At 41.8% G+C, this 15,738-nt stretch overlaps 3 protein-coding genes across 3 annotated transcripts in view; all 3 read left to right on the top strand.

The window, feature by feature from the left end:
* The first annotated feature begins 498 nt into the window (after positions 1-498).
* Positions 499-15,738, top strand: part of LOC107041870 — a 45,397-nt gene continuing 30,157 nt past the window's right edge. The window contains exon 1 of the mRNA XM_015262675.2: positions 499-655. The gene's annotated coding sequence lies outside the window, so the exon portion shown is untranslated. The remainder of the gene's footprint in view (positions 656-15,738) is intronic.
* Positions 3,569-6,064, top strand: LOC107041867. Its single transcript, XM_015262664.1, has 4 exons — positions 3,569-4,451; positions 4,521-4,619; positions 4,692-4,879; positions 4,961-6,064. Exons 1-4 carry the CDS (start codon positions 3,569-3,571, stop codon positions 6,062-6,064), a joined length of 2,274 nt encoding a protein of 757 aa, XP_015118150.1.
* LOC107041866 lies at positions 7,300-8,426 on the top strand. The gene is made up of 2 exons (XM_015262663.1): positions 7,300-7,602; positions 7,722-8,426. Exons 1-2 carry the CDS (start codon positions 7,300-7,302, stop codon positions 8,424-8,426), a joined length of 1,008 nt encoding a protein of 335 aa, XP_015118149.1.

The following is a 15,738-nucleotide window of genomic DNA, read 5'->3' as shown; positions in this document are numbered from 1 at the left end:
CCGAAGTACGTGGGTTCGATTCCCCGATCTTTTTTTTTAAAATTCAAAAATTCATTATTTATGATTTTTGTAATCGGAAAAGAAATGATTACTCCTAGTACTGTCTTATCATTACTGCATAATACTATAATTCAATTGAGCATTTGCCATTCATTTAGAATGAAAATCATCGTCTCCGGAAAATGGGGGATTAACTTGATTGCATTTAAGACTTTGAAAAATTTGTTGAATTAATGAAGAAAAAAAGGAATTTCCCTCCTCCATAAACCGCTATATTTTCGCTCTGTATCGAAATTCTATTTCTCTATCATTTTTACTGGAACGCGTGTTTTGTTTTGAAGACCGATGTTTTCGGCGAATTCACGAGCCGTCCAGAATGTAAACAGCCAACGGACGATTTCAATCTAAAGAATCGAAAAATAACGATCGTAGATTCTTAGTTGTCGTTTGGCTTTGGTGAGAGACACATGAGCTCTAACGACCGATTGGTTTTTTCAAGTTTATTGTGTGATTATCAACGAATTTGTCGCGGTGAACGGGCGTGTTGTGTTAATTAGTGCGTGAGTGAATTAACGATGCCGACGAATAATTACTGCGTTCACCGTGGGTGTGGAAACAATTCGCAGAACAAGGATGTGATGTATCATCGCGTGAGGTAATTTACTTGAACTTCTTTTAAACAACGTGGTGCCAAAAATTTATAAAAATGCCTGTCAGACGATCAATTCCGGCAATGCACGTCAATAATTTTTTTCAACTGTCGGATTTTTTTTTCTTTTTGATGGAAATTCAATATATTCCCGACAATTGTGGATTTTGCTTCGTGTACATAGATAAGCGTTTTTGCGAAAACACTAAATAATTATCCGGATACAAAAAAGGATATCGAATAATTTTAGAAAATAAATATGTCATAGAAGATGGAGAGGAGCGTTTGCCAATATTTTGTTTGTGAAAATGATCGTTTTTCAGTTATTGATAAAGTAAGGTTTCTATCTTCAACGGTGGTCCGTCTTTTGTTTCCCCACATAATTTCATTAACAAAATATCCCCGATATTCCCCCCCCCCTCAAAAAAAAATCTCTGACATTTTTCCTTTTTCCCTGACATTAGGGGTGTGCGAATAGTGTACAAACGAATGTAATCGAATAATTCCATTTTTAGAATTATTCAAAATGATATTTTTAGAATGGACAATGAATTCTGGAAGTTTGTGAGTGAGAAGTCCTACTTTTGATTAGTATTTTACAAAAAAAATTCTCACACCCTGGGTATTATCACCCACATAAATTTATCAACTGCAAGTGGATCCTTGGCATCCCCTCAACCCCTAAAAAAAGTTTCAGCGAAATTGAAATAAATCAAATATTCGAAATGTGTGTGTTTGGGGGTAAGAAGTTCAAATTTTGAGTTTTATTTGACAAATAAAATGCTCAAAGTCACGAGATCACATCTTACATGAATGTTCCAACTAAAAATGGATTCTAGCCACCTCCTCAACCTCCCCAAAAAAGTTTCAGCGAAATTGAAAGTGGGGAAATGTTCGAAATGTAGGTGTTTGGGGGTGAGAAGCCCAAATTTTGAGTTTTATTTGACAAAAAAAAATCTTCACCCGCAAGAGTTCATAGCCCACACGAATTTTTCAAATGTAAATGGATCCTAGGCACCCCCTCAACCGTAAATTATATAATTCGAAATGTAGAATTAATTAATTCGTTTTTCGAATCGAATAATTGATAGTCAATTCGCTCCGAATTATTCGAAACTTCGAATATTCGCACACCCCTATCTGACATTTTTTTCTCAAAAACGCATGCTATGACGTTAATGTTTATGTTAATATTAATGGAAGGGAAAAACATTTGTGTCATCATGCGTTTTCAAGGAAAAACTGTCGGTGAAAAAAAGGGCGAAGAAAAAATAGTACGAGGAAATGTTGGCGGGGGGGAGGGGGCTTGGGAAATTAAGGGTGTACGAATATTCGAAATTTGGGATAATTCGGAGCGACTTGAATTCTAATTATTTGATTCGAATTTCAAATGAAATGTCATTATTCGATTCGATTGAATTTCATTTGAACACTATTCGCACACCCCTAGAAAAAATGTCAGGGAAGAAAAGTCGTGAAATCCTTTCAATATTTTAATTCTTTGAAAGGTTTTCATATGCTCTTCTCAACATTGTAAAGGTCGAAGATTTTTTTCAACTGACATTCCACGTTTTAAAAGAAAATTTTTATTTTAAACCGATTTAAAAAATGAGATCAGCATTCAGAAAAACATTAGAAAAATTACTAGGTATTCCAGCAGTAATCATAAACGTTCTACATGGATTTTAGATTAATGTCATTATTCCAATTCTTCAAACATAACGCCCTAAAATTTGATTCAATACTCCTTTGCATATTTCTGATGCTACGAATCTCCTTGATACTCAATGGGAAAATCATCTAGTGAATGCACTAATGCACCGAAAAGCGATGTTTTCACTGAAAAATCCTATCTGAATAAATAATTTGAAAATCCAGAGCGCAACCCATCTCTACTACGATTCGAAGAGGAGAGGAGTGTATTTTTCACATTATGCACAAATTGCAACAAATGCGGGCTAATTCTTGAATCAATTTTTTCTTGTCAGAATCAGGTGAAATTATGCATTGGATAATGATGTAACGATAATATGACGGTGAAACCGGCCTCCCATCCTCCAAATTTGGAAATTAAAAATTTGAGAAGGGACTGTGTTGGAAATTCGGCCTGAAAATGCATCCAGACCAGTCGGTGGTCATCGGCCATCTTCGGTCACATGATCAGAAGAGGAGGAAATACCCAAAAAACCCCTCGCGCTTCACTCATCGTTCGGAATTGTATCAGACAACACGTTTTTATATCGTTCTGGAAGTTAATTTCAGGCATTTTGTATCTTTGGAATTATATCATTTCAGTTTGTTATCACGGAGTTTATAATCACGTTTATTGGTCAGTTATCAGTTTCGGTTCTATTGGACAATTATCAACAATTCTTTGTGAACATTATCAGTGAATTAGTGGACAAATAGTCGTGTAAATACTTGTTTGAAAATATATCGACTCGCCTTACGGCTACATCATCGTAATTGATTTCTCCCAGTATACTTTCCCAAATTTCCACACACGAAACCTACTCCCCATCCACCCACACGTTCAATCCGCAACAAATGGTCCTTCGAGCCGGATTGGAGGAGTTGAAATTAGTGATTCGTGTGTTTACTAGTGGAAAAAATCGTCTTCATAAAATTATCGATCGTGTGGGCAACGCCCAAAACCGCTTGCCTGACGTCAAGGACACTCAACAAAGGCGAAATTATCAAGTGTTTACATTTTGGACAGACGATCAGTGCCGGGAGAGTATCACTGGGTTTGTTTACATCGGTGTTGCGGACAATCAAACATCGTTTCGAGTCTCTTAAACTCGGGCTCAAGCGAGAGACAGGGGTTCTCAAAAATTCACGGGATCAACGGTGGTCAATCAATCCGGTAAGCTACAAGAATCATGGCATCGACTGATGGGGATAATCCGGAAGGGAATCATGACGTTCTACACGGTGGTGGGGATGAAGAAAAGCAGCGGAGAGACCAAGTTCCATCTACCACCTCTCGCTCTGATTCAAAAGCCCCACGTCCCCATGTATGAGGCTTGGAAACCATATGAGGATCTATTTAACTCTATGGTGAGACTGGTAAAAGGCATTCCAAGTGTGGAAAAAATGGTTCGACTCAAGGGATCACTCAAAGGAGAGCCACTCAACATGATCTCCAATCTCACAGTTACTGACGACAATTTCGAGATTGCTTGGAACAAATTGGTAAAGCATTATGACGACAGGAGGTTGATTATAGCAGCTCACATCGACAAAATCTTGGAATTGAAACCTGTGGTTGACGACCCAGCCAAGGGGTTGAGCAATCTCAGCAACATCATCACGCAAGCACTGGACGCGCTGAGGGCTCTTGACGCTCCAGTTGATCATTGGGACTTAATCGTTGGAAGGGTAGCGAGGCGCTGTACCGAATTGGATACCAAGAAAGCTTGGGAAGTTCATCTCGGTGGATCAAGGGATCCTCCAACACTCAGAGAACTTCTCGACTTCATCGAGGCAAGGGCTCGTGCACTGGAGAATGTGGCACACGACAAACCAGCTCAAACTTCTAAGGATTCTTCATCAAAATTCAAAGGAAAACATCAGCAAGTCAAAGTTCATCATGTTTCTGGGGCTGGAGGCCAAGCAAAGGCTCCAGCTGAGGTATCAAAATCAGGAGTAAAGGAGTGTCGACTCTGTGGAGGTAATCACTGGCTGGGGTTCAACTGTGAGAGCTTCAGGGCGAAGACTCCAGCTGAATGCAGAGAAATCATCACAGCAAAGAACCTTTGCTACAACTGTCTTGGACCTCATCGAGCTCCAACATGCACCAGCAAATAAAGATGCAAAGTTAAGGATTGCAATGGGAATCATCACATACTGATCCATGAGGGGTCACCAGAATATCGCAGGGAACTTCAACAACAGACTCAGCTGAGTCAGCCGTCACCAGGAAGTTCTGGAGTACAACTGGGGACATCGGAGAACTCAGGATGGAGAGGTTAAGTATCATTTTCTTAATTATTATCTTTGGCAAATGATACGGCCCTCATCCTGTGTTTCTCTCCCCCAGGTCAATCATCATCAGGATCATCATTAACAAATCCAAGGGAATTGGCATCACCATCATCATCAACTGGACCAGTTGAGCAATCAGCTGACTCCAAGGTCATTCATCAAACATCAACATCAGAACAACGGGTAGTGCTATTGGCAACAGCCAAGGCACTTGCAGCATCATCATTCGGAACCTATCATCACGTCAGACTTTTGATCGATTAAGGATCAGAGGTCACCTTCATCAGGGAAAAACTGGTCAACATCCTTCAACTTCGACGCAAGTCGACAAACATCAAGGTCTTCGGAATCGGCGGGCTAGAGTCAGGGTCAACACGTGGAGCAGTCAAGGTCAATCTTCACTCTCGATTTAATTATCAAAACCAAGTCGAGGTCACTGCTCACGTCCTGACGAAGCTTACATCAACTCTACCATCAATCCATTGTACTAAGGCGGAATTAGATCATCTTCAAGGGCTTCAACTGGCAGATAACAATTTTCTCAAACCTGGGTCAATTGATATCATCATCGGTGCAGATCATTACGGTCAGATCATTGGTAACAACATCTCCAAATCATCTGATAATCAGACTGTTGCACAACAGACCATATTTGGGTGGATAATATTAGGGACGGTCTGCTGTACAAGTTGTAAACCGAAGACATCTTTAACTGCAGTACGAGAGTCGTCGAGTGAGCAGCTTCTAGACCTACTCAAACGGTTTTGGGTTCAAGAGGAACCTCCATCACACGAGAACATGGAATTAGGCCCTGAAGAGTTGGAATGTGAGGAACATTTCCAACGCACACACACAAGAGAGAGCTCAGGACGCTACGTTGTACGTCTTCCACTCAAAACATCACCATCAGCACTGGGTGAGTCAAGAAAACACGCTCTCCAGCTGTTGAATCGAACATCTACCAAATTATCATCAAATCCATCGTATGGGAAACTCTACAAGGATTTCATCAACGAGTACGAGGCTCTTGGTCACATGAAAAGAGTCTCAAAAGCATCAGAACCATCACCGGTCTTCTATCTCCCTCATCACTGTGTTCTGAGGGAAGATAGCATCACGACCAAGCTCAGGGTATTCTTCAACGGGTCGAGCAAGACATCATCAGGAGTTCCACTGAATGAAATCCTTCATTCTGGTGGAAAGCTTCAGGTAGAAGGATCAGACGTTCTCATATGGTTGAGAACACATCGTTGGGTAGTCGGAACAGATATCGTCGAGATGTTTCGTCAAATCAACGTGAATGAAAAGGATTGGGTTCTTCAGAGAATCTTGTGGAAGAATGAGGACAACAATCTCATCACCTATCAACTTACAACGGTCACGTACGGTCAAACCTGTGCTCCATGGTTGGCCCTACGAGTTCTTTAACAATTGGTGGAAGATGAAGGTCATCGGTTTCCAATGGCGGCGGTCTCCTTGACAAAAGGGAGATATGTCGACGATATCTACGGAGGAGCAGAATCAGAGGATCAACTAAAGGAACTCGTCAATCAACTGATCGGACTGTGCACGGCGGGCGGCCTCCCCCTGCAAAAATGGGATTCAAACTGTCAGGAAATTCTCCAGGAACTTCATTTGACATCATCACCCCCCAGAACAGTGGAATTTGAGAATAGCACGGTCAAGGTGTTGGGACTGTGCTGGAATCCAATCTCAGATGTCTTCACCTACAAGGNAGTAGACACAGGATTATAATAAACAAATTGAGAATTTTAAATACTCGTCTGCGTTGGGGGTATAGTGAACAGATCGAGCTCCGATTTCACGCACTCGGAAGAGTGTGAATGTAGAAACGACATGATGATTAGTTGAAAATATCGTATAAATCGCGAGTCTTCCTCTTGGATTTATTTTTTTTCCCTTTTTTTCCTTTTTTCTTATTTTTTGGAATATTTCTCTTCTTTTTATTCTTCCTCGTTTTGGATGTCTTGGCAGACCCGCGTCCAGTGAGCTTATGAGATGCGAGGCGTTTACGCTTTTTTTTATATCCTGATCCACGCATCATGGACCCTATTTTTTCCTGTGCCTTCCTTTTTAATTTTAATCCCGACTCCGCTATCCGATCCTCCAGCGCCACCTTTAAGGGTTTTCCGTTTGTCACTACATCGCCTGCAACGTTAATTCCCGCGTTGAGAGCTTCTTTACCGACTGCTCGAGCTGCACTACCGAGGAAGGGCAGAATTCGACGAAAGAGGCCCCCGAGGAAAGTCCCAATTCCATGGCCCCATTGATATGGGCTCCCAACATAGACCCATCCGAAATTATTGTATCTCTCCACTGACCCTCATTTTGCTCGTTAATCACTTCTCTTGAAATAAAGTGTCACGTTCAAGGGTCCGTACTCGAATGATATCATTTCACCACGATTGCACCTTATATCTATTTCAATTGTGCGAAATGAGTATCTCATCCACGGAATATAATGAGGATTTGAAAAAGTAGCAAAGTGTGTGGCTCCATATGTATAACCAGAAGCATTGAATGGTACCACTCGTAAAAGAGATGACTGCACATCACCTGTTACATAGGGTACACAAAGGNCTCAGGATTTGTTGGAGAGGTATTCTACACTTAACAAGGTTCTGAGAGTATCAGCAAGAGTCATGAGAGCGATCAAGCTCATGAGACATCAAGAGGTACCAGATTCTCCAGTTTTACTACCTGAAGAGCTAGATGATGTCAGAATCTATTGGATCAAACTCACTCAAAACGAACATTTTGAGGCACTCATCAATCGACTCAAGAATAGAAGAGAAATCTGGCACAATCATCCCCTGGCAAAGCTAACACCATGGTTAGACGAAGATCAGATGCTTCGTCTTGGCGGGCAGCTCAGGCGCACACATCTGGAGCCAGATGCTAAGACACCCGCTATCATCCCAAGACAATCAAGACTCACATCACTGGTCATTGAGGAAGCTCATCGGAAAACTCTCCATGGAGGAGTTCAGCTAACCTGGCATACATCAGGCAAAGGTACTGGATTGTGGGAGGAAGACAACCAGTCAAATCTCACATCTTGAAGTGCATCATCTGTGCAAGGCATCGAGCAATCAGGGCGCAACAGCTGATGGGACAGCTGCCGCCAAGGAGAATCACACCTGCGAGACCATTTCTACACACTGGAGTGGACTTCGCTGGGCCTGTCAAACTTCTCAGGTCGAGAGGTTCAGGTGCTAAACAATATCAGGGCTATATCACAGTATTCGTGTGTCTCGTCACATCGGCGATTCACCTCGAACCTGTGACAGATCTAACCAAGGAGGCATTCATCGAGACTTTCAAAAGGTTTACTGGGAGAAGAGGCATCTGTGCCACACTCAGCTGTGACAATGCGCTGACGTTTGTAGGAGCGGAAAAGGAACTAGGCAGACTCTTCAATCGAGCATCAGCGGAACTTCATCACATCGCCAACGTTTTAGCATCAGATGGTACGAAATGGACATTCATCCTTCCTGCTTTACCACACTATGGAGGAAAGTGGGAGGCAGCAGTGAAATCTCTCAAACATCACCTCATACCCATCACGAACAACCTGGCGCTCACCTTTGAGGAACTCAATACGGTATTAATTCAAATCGAGGCACAATTAAATTCAAGACCTCTCTGTCCTCTATCAGATGATTCAGAGGACTGCAGAGCACTTACACCAGGACATTTCATCATCGGAGACGCAATCAACGCTGTTCCAGAGCCCTCACTACTGGTCGAGAGACTGGACGGTCATTAGAGGTGGAAAATCTTCACGCAACGGATTCAGGATTTCTGGGACAGGTGGTACAGGGAATGTATCCACAGGTTTCAGACAACATCAAAATGGAGACATCAAACGGAAGGTATCAAGGTGGGGGATCTCGTGCTCATGGTCGATGAGAGATTTCCTCCAACGAAGTGGCCAATGGGACGAGTCACTCGAATCCATCCTAGCACAGACGGGCTACCACGGGTGGTAGACTTCATCACGAGAGGTGGACCAACACCATCAACATTCACCAGGCACATCAACAGGTTGGTTCCACTGCCAATCGACACAGACGCAGAAGTAGAGGTTGAGGATCATTCGCCATCAGCCGATGACGAAGGCGGGCGGAATGTTGGAAATTCGGCCTGAAAAGGCATCCAGACCAGTCGGTGGTCATCGGCCATCTTCGGTCACATGATCAGAAGAGGGCGAAATACCCAAAAAACCCCTCGCGCTTCACTCATCGTTCGGAATTGTATCAGACAACACGTTTTTATATCGTTCTGGAAGTTAATTTCAGGCATTTTGTATCTTTGGAATTATATCATTTCAGTTTGTTATCACGGAGTTTATAATCACGTTTATTGGTCAGTTATCAGTTTCGGTTCTATTGAATAATTATCAACAATTCTTTGTGAACATTATCAGTGAATTAGTGGACAAATAGTCGTGTAAATACTTGTTTGAAAATATATCGACTCGCCTTACGGCTACATCATCGTAATTGATTTTTCCCAGTATACTTTCCCAAATTTCCACACACGAAACCTACTCCCCATCCACCCACACGTTCAATCCGCAATAGACTGTCCACCGAATGATGCTGAATTTTGAATTTTTTTTAAAGAAGTCATGCGGTCTGAATTTTTTTTGAAGCATGTTAAATTTTTTTCAACAAAAACAGTTTGCGAGTTGATTTTTCATTTTGGAGCTAAAAGGATTTTTGCATAGAGGAACGAAGTAAACTTCACATCGCCCAAAAGACCCCGTTTAGCTATCGGAGAATTTTTTTTTTTCGTTTATTTCGTTTGCTCATTTACTCTAGACAACCCCCGGATCGATTTGAACTCCTATGAGCAACGATCTAATATTTAAACAATTCAGAAAAAGAAAAACGTCCCCTAAAATATGGCTATTCTGAAGGCCAAAACAATTAAATGCGAGGCGCTACTCATTCCATAATTGAGTGACACCATGATTTTGAAATGATGTCGATTTCGGATGATTTCGGCAGCGATTCCGATTTTTTTCGGGCGTCACATGAGGTGATTTCATGATTTCGAATGGTTTCGGATGATTTCGGATGATTTCATCGACCCGAAATCAGTGAATAAAGGTGATCATAGGAGTGGGGCACAACGGGTCGTTTCAAATAATGAAATCAAGACTCACAACAATAACTGGCAATGAATAACCAATTAGTTTGATTCCATTCAGCCAGTCTTGAGCTATCGACGATGAAAAGCAGACCATTCGGCCCCATCCCCCGCGAATAATTTTTAATTTCGGATTCACTGATTTCGGTTGATTTCGGACGGTTTCGAATGATTTCGGAGGTGATTTCGGAGAGCCGAAATCCCTTGATTTCAGGGATTTTGGTGGTTTCGGAATGATTTTGGACCAGACGCGCCATGATTTCGGGAGTGATTAGCCCCTCGATTACATGTTTTTAGGGACGGCAAATTTGTTTTAATGTTCAATCTTTTCCCACATATCTCGGACCACCGCCTAATCGCTTTCCACTCCTTTGAATGACGATTTAATTTTTTAACAACTCAACAAAAAATCATAGTGTCAAATACGGCTTCGTCAGGGTTCACATACCAGTCGACCTCCAAAATTAATCGAACATTTCCCTCATGTTTTCCTGCGTGTGAACGATCAGGATAAGTTCTGTAAAACTTCTCTCCCTTGTTGATACGGAACAACACAATCGGAAAAAATTCGATAATTTTGGAGGTCTGGTGATACTACTGATTATTCTGCACCATTTAAATCTTGACCAATAGGAGCATGGAATTTGACATCACGTGGTGCCTATGATGTCAATAATTTTTTGGTAATACCAGGGCTCTTGCTAAGCAATAAACAAAAGTTTTCCGTAAGAATTTGACCCGAGACAATTGAAGAAACATCAAAAAGCAGTGACATTAGTGAAAATGATTGAGAAAAATAAGACGATTTAGAGGAAAAATGCTTCATTTTGCGACAAAAAAGTCAAATCCCATTGATCGAGATTTGAATGGGGGGAATAATCCGCCGAATACCCCTCATACTTGAAAATTAATCGAGTATTTCCCTTAAATTTCCCTGATTAGCAACATGTGCATGCAGTTTGGCCCAAACTTCCAAACTACAACACATGCACAACACACAACACATTGTTTACTACATACTGCCAAACTTCATGCACATGTTGCTAAGTAACGAAACTGTCGGGAAATACTCGACAATTTTAAAGCACTCGTGTTATTACAACCGAGATCTTTTTAGTTCAAGAATTTATTTTCCGAGGCAACAAATGGCAAAATGACTCAAAATACAAGAACCGCGGGCTCTGAAAATAACGAATCAGGGACTTTAGCATTTATTGAATGCAGATACCCTGCAGATACTCTTGGTGATTCTGATTGACTTCCTGTCATCAAGACGTATGTTATTTTTTTTCAGTTCAGAAGACCAGTGGCTCGATAATATTGGCCATGAGGAGCTGCGCAAGTTGACCCCCAAACAGCTAGGGGAACGTCGGATTTGTTCCGCTCATTTTAAGGAGTCTGATTATATTTTCGTTGGACCATCGAAAAAGAAGCGACTTAAGGTCGACGCGAAACCCTTCGATTTAAGAAACGCAGTAGGAAATACCACCCCAGCTTTATCTAATAATTATTCCAATGAATCTTAAAATGTGATTCCTGCCCTCCGCGAAGAGCAGCACAATGCTCAGTTTGAAACTGTTAGCTCCGTGGATGCAGCACAATTGAAGCGAGAATTAGACGAAATATATGCGAAACGCGAAAAACAAAACGTAGAACTCGAAAATCAACGCGCAAAAATAGAACAACAACCCGTAGAACTAGATAAACAACGCGTGAAATACCGCGAACAACGCGTACTTTACTACAAACAACGTAAACAAATTAAAGCTTTACAGCGGAAAATTTCGCGTCACAAGAAAGCTAAACCGAAGAAACCGAAGAAAGTAACAGTCGACGAAGTGATTGCAGGCGCAGCACAGCATTTAAGCGGGGAGGAGCTTCGCGCCGTTAAAATGCAACTCCGACATTCGCGAAGACGCGCGTGGGTGCAAGATGAGCAAGACCTCGCGTTACAGGTTTATGCTAGGGGACCGAGAGTTTATCGATTGTTCAGGAGAAAAAAAATTATGAACTTACCGTGCCTTACGTTAGTCCGGCAATGGATGAACGAGACTATAATTACTCCTGGATTCAACTCAGCAGTTTTCGCGAAATTAACGGAAAAAGTTAAGCAAATGAAGAATTTCGAAAAAGAATGTATTCTTATCTGGGATGAAATGTCGATACGCGAATTACTAGAATACGACTCGCGTCTGCATTGCGTAACGGGTTTCGAGGATTTAGGTGAATACGGTCGATCGAATAAAATCGGGAACCATGCGTTAGTATTTGTTATTCGAGGACTACGATCAAGTTGGNTTAAGAAACGCAGTAGGAAATACCACCCCAGCTTTATCTAATAATTATTCCAATGAATCTTAAAATGTGATTCCTGCCCTCCGCGAAGAGCAGCACAATGCTCAGTTTGAAACTGTTAGCTCCGTGGATGCAGCACAATTGAAGCGAGAATTAGACGAAATATATGCGAAACGCGAAAAACAAAACGTAGAACTCGAAAATCAACGCGCAAAAATAGAACAACAACCCGTAGAACTAGATAAACAACGCGTGAAATACCGCGAACAACGCGTACTTTACTACAAACAACGTAAACAAATTAAAGCTTTACAGCGGAAAATTTCGCGTCACAAGAAAGCTAAACCGAAGAAACCGAAGAAAGTAACAGTCGACGAAGTGATTGCAGGCGCAGCACAGCATTTAAGCGGGGAGGAGCTTCGCGCCGTTAAAATGCAACTCCGACATTCGCGAAGACGCGCGTGGGTGCAAGATGAGCAAGACCTCGCGTTACAGGTTTATGCTAGGGGACCGAGAGTTTATCGATTGTTCAGGAGAAAAAAAATTATGAACTTACCGTGCCTTACGTTAGTCCGGCAATGGATGAACGAGACTATAATTACTCCTGGATTCAACTCAGCAGTTTTCGCGAAATTAACGGAAAAAGTTAAGCAAATGAAGAATTTCGAAAAAGAATGTATTCTTATCTGGGATGAAATGTCGATACGCGAATTACTAGAATACGACTCGCGTCTGCATTGCGTAACGGGTTTCGAGGATTTAGGTGAATACGGTCGATCGAATAAAATCGGGAACCATGCGTTAGTATTTGTTATTCGAGGACTACGATCAAGTTGGAAACAACCGATTGCCTATTTCATTTCCAATGATACAGGTCGCAGTGAAATCCTTAAGTGCATGATTGATAAGGCTATACATCGCGTCTTTGATGTTGGGCTTCGGATAAGATTTTGGGTGTGCGATCAAGCCCAGACTAATGCAACCGCCATACGCGCTTTAATCACAAAACCCTCTGAACAAGCTGGCGGGAGCTTACAAGAGGATGCACCTTTCTATCTGTTCGAAGCTCAAAAAATCTATTTTGGCTTCGATGTTCCGCATCTCCTGAAAGGATTGCGGAATAATCTCTTTATGGACGATTATTTGCTTCCACAGGCAAATTCTCGCTCGGATTCACGCCCTCGCGAGGAGGAACGAATCCTTCCTGATAGGAGACAAGTAGTAAGAGGGCATTATTGGCGAATTTCCCACGCTCCCTCCCCCCCTTTTTCCGGGAAGTGCACGTTCACGTCCCCCCCTCCCCCCTCGGCGGCAGGCCTTTGATGAGGCCGTCGGCGCGCTGGGGGGGGGGGCTGGGGTGCAGGGCCTCAAAGTTGGGGTCCGAGGGTCACAGGAAGTGGGTGGTGGGTGGAAAATGGCCGCCAGATAGAAAATGAGTGGCGGGTGGAAAGTGGGTGGTGGTAATAAGAAATAACTATATAACGCTCAATTTATAGGATTACATAAATTATTCATTCAGAAATTATTCTTATTGTCTAGGATACATAATTTTCTTAATTGTAAAGGATGATGATTATTATTATTATTATTATTATTATTGATCAATTAATGAAGGTAGATAATTTTTTTAGTGGAACGCTGATTACAATGTAAAATACCTTTGCCAGATAAGCTCTGAAAAGGTTTACTTAAATTTTTACGATTACAATTTTAGTTTTGAGTAATTTTTTTAAACATTTTCATAATAATGCGATCGTTACGTTTTGTGTCTGAAGAAAATAGTTTATGAAAGGATTGTAAAGACCGATCATTGAACAACCAGTGAAGCACAGTAATACAGTAGTGGCCACAAACATCAGACGATATATCTTGGAGTCTTTTCTGGCTCCATTCATATACGGACATGGTCCCGGCCCAGTGGCTTCCTGCTTGGTTGTGGTTATCAGTGTTGATGATGATGGCACAGGGCCGGGACCATGTCCAGGGGACACGGTCAGTAGGGTAGACGCCTCCAATTGATGCATCGGTATGCGGTAATACCTTCAGGAGCTCAAGTGTATTCATAAGACGATGGTACGCAGGCCAATAGTCGTGGCCATGTGACCCGGGTAGAAAAGGTTTATGGTGTGACACCTGCTCGGTTGTTTGGACCCAACTAACGTAATTGTGTGGTGAACCTCTATTAAATAGTTTAGTATTCTTTTTCAGCCACTGTAGTCGACAATAACTTGTCTTGTTGAGTCAATTTCCAACANGATGCCTTTCGCTCGACTGATGCGCACATAGTCCCCAACTTTCTATTTAAAGGTTTCTTTACGAGATTTCTCCGACTTGTGCCGATTTTGTATATTATGCCATGCATATAGAGTATTATCGATATTAACAGCCGCAGGTGCCATTTTTATTGACGAATGTCTCGAGTTGTTATAAGAGTCGACAATTTGTTCCANGGGAATCAGGTCAAAGGCGAATAAACAAAAGCCGTCGGAATATGCTAGACGAGAAATGTTATTTCCATGGTCACTAAAATGCGTTCCAGTCCCCGCAAATAAGGTATTAAAAGCTTCCACACCTAGTCACCCGTCAGAGGTAAAACTCGGTTGTAGGGGTTTCGTAGGTACTTGGCGNTTATTTATATGTTCAACTATGTGTAAAGTAACGCCACGTACGCTCCTTCAATGTTCGATTGAAACGTTCCACGATTGCGGCTTTTATGTCAGGATTACGCGCAACACGAAATTGAATTTTTTTATCAGAGAAGAATTTTTGGACACTGCTAGCCATAAATTCTTTTCCCTTGTCAGTTTGTATACAAACAGGCACACGATCACCGCTCCTTCCCATTTTACGTTTAAAGCCCTCGAGTACCTGCGGTGCCGACTTGTCCTTCAATGGTTCAACCCAGGCAAACTTACTTAAAAAGTCAATGACCACAAGTAAATATGAAATCCCATCATTGTATGTCTTTAGTGATCTCAACTCAACCAAATCAGCCTCCCATACATCATCAATGTTTGTCACTGTATAATGTAACCGTGGAAATTTACATTTGATGGGTCTNGTTGTCAACAAATTCAAGTATAATTCTTTTAGGCAGTTGGCCTAAAATTGCGTTATCTATCGTCNTCACCGCTCCTTCCCATTTTACGTTTAAAGCCCTCGAGTACCTGCGGTGCCGACTTGTCCTTCAATGGTTCAACCCAGGCAAACTTGCTTAAAACGTCAATGACCACAAGTAAATATGAAATCCCATCATTGTATGTCTTTAGTGATCTCAACTCAACCAAATCAGCCTCCCATACATCATCAATGTTTGTCACTGTATAATGTAACCGTGGAAATTTACGTCTGATGGGTCTATGGAGAGTATAAGTATTCTGTGCGTTTAGCCAATTTCTTATTTTATTTTTTTCGATTTCATTCTTATATTTTGTGAGAATATTTCGTGCTCCCGTATAAGCCACAGGCTCTGGAGGATGAAAATAGGCCCCCGATAGTTTCTCTTCTTCTAAAATTGAAGCCATGATGAAAGTCCTGAGGTCTTCTTTTCTTTTTTGCCGTATGGAGAAAAAACTCGCACTCTTCTCTTCAAATTCCGACGAGTACGGTGCACGAGCGAGCTGCGGGGT

The sequence above is a fragment of the Diachasma alloeum genome, unplaced genomic scaffold (genome assembly GCF_001412515.2).
Source record: "Diachasma alloeum isolate Michigan unplaced genomic scaffold, Dall2.0 Dall_scaffold_00384, whole genome shotgun sequence".
Lineage (NCBI taxonomy): Eukaryota > Metazoa > Arthropoda > Insecta > Hymenoptera > Braconidae > Diachasma > Diachasma alloeum.
The sequence above is the reverse complement of the archived record's forward strand: the minus strand, read 5'-3'. Positions and strand labels throughout refer to the sequence as shown.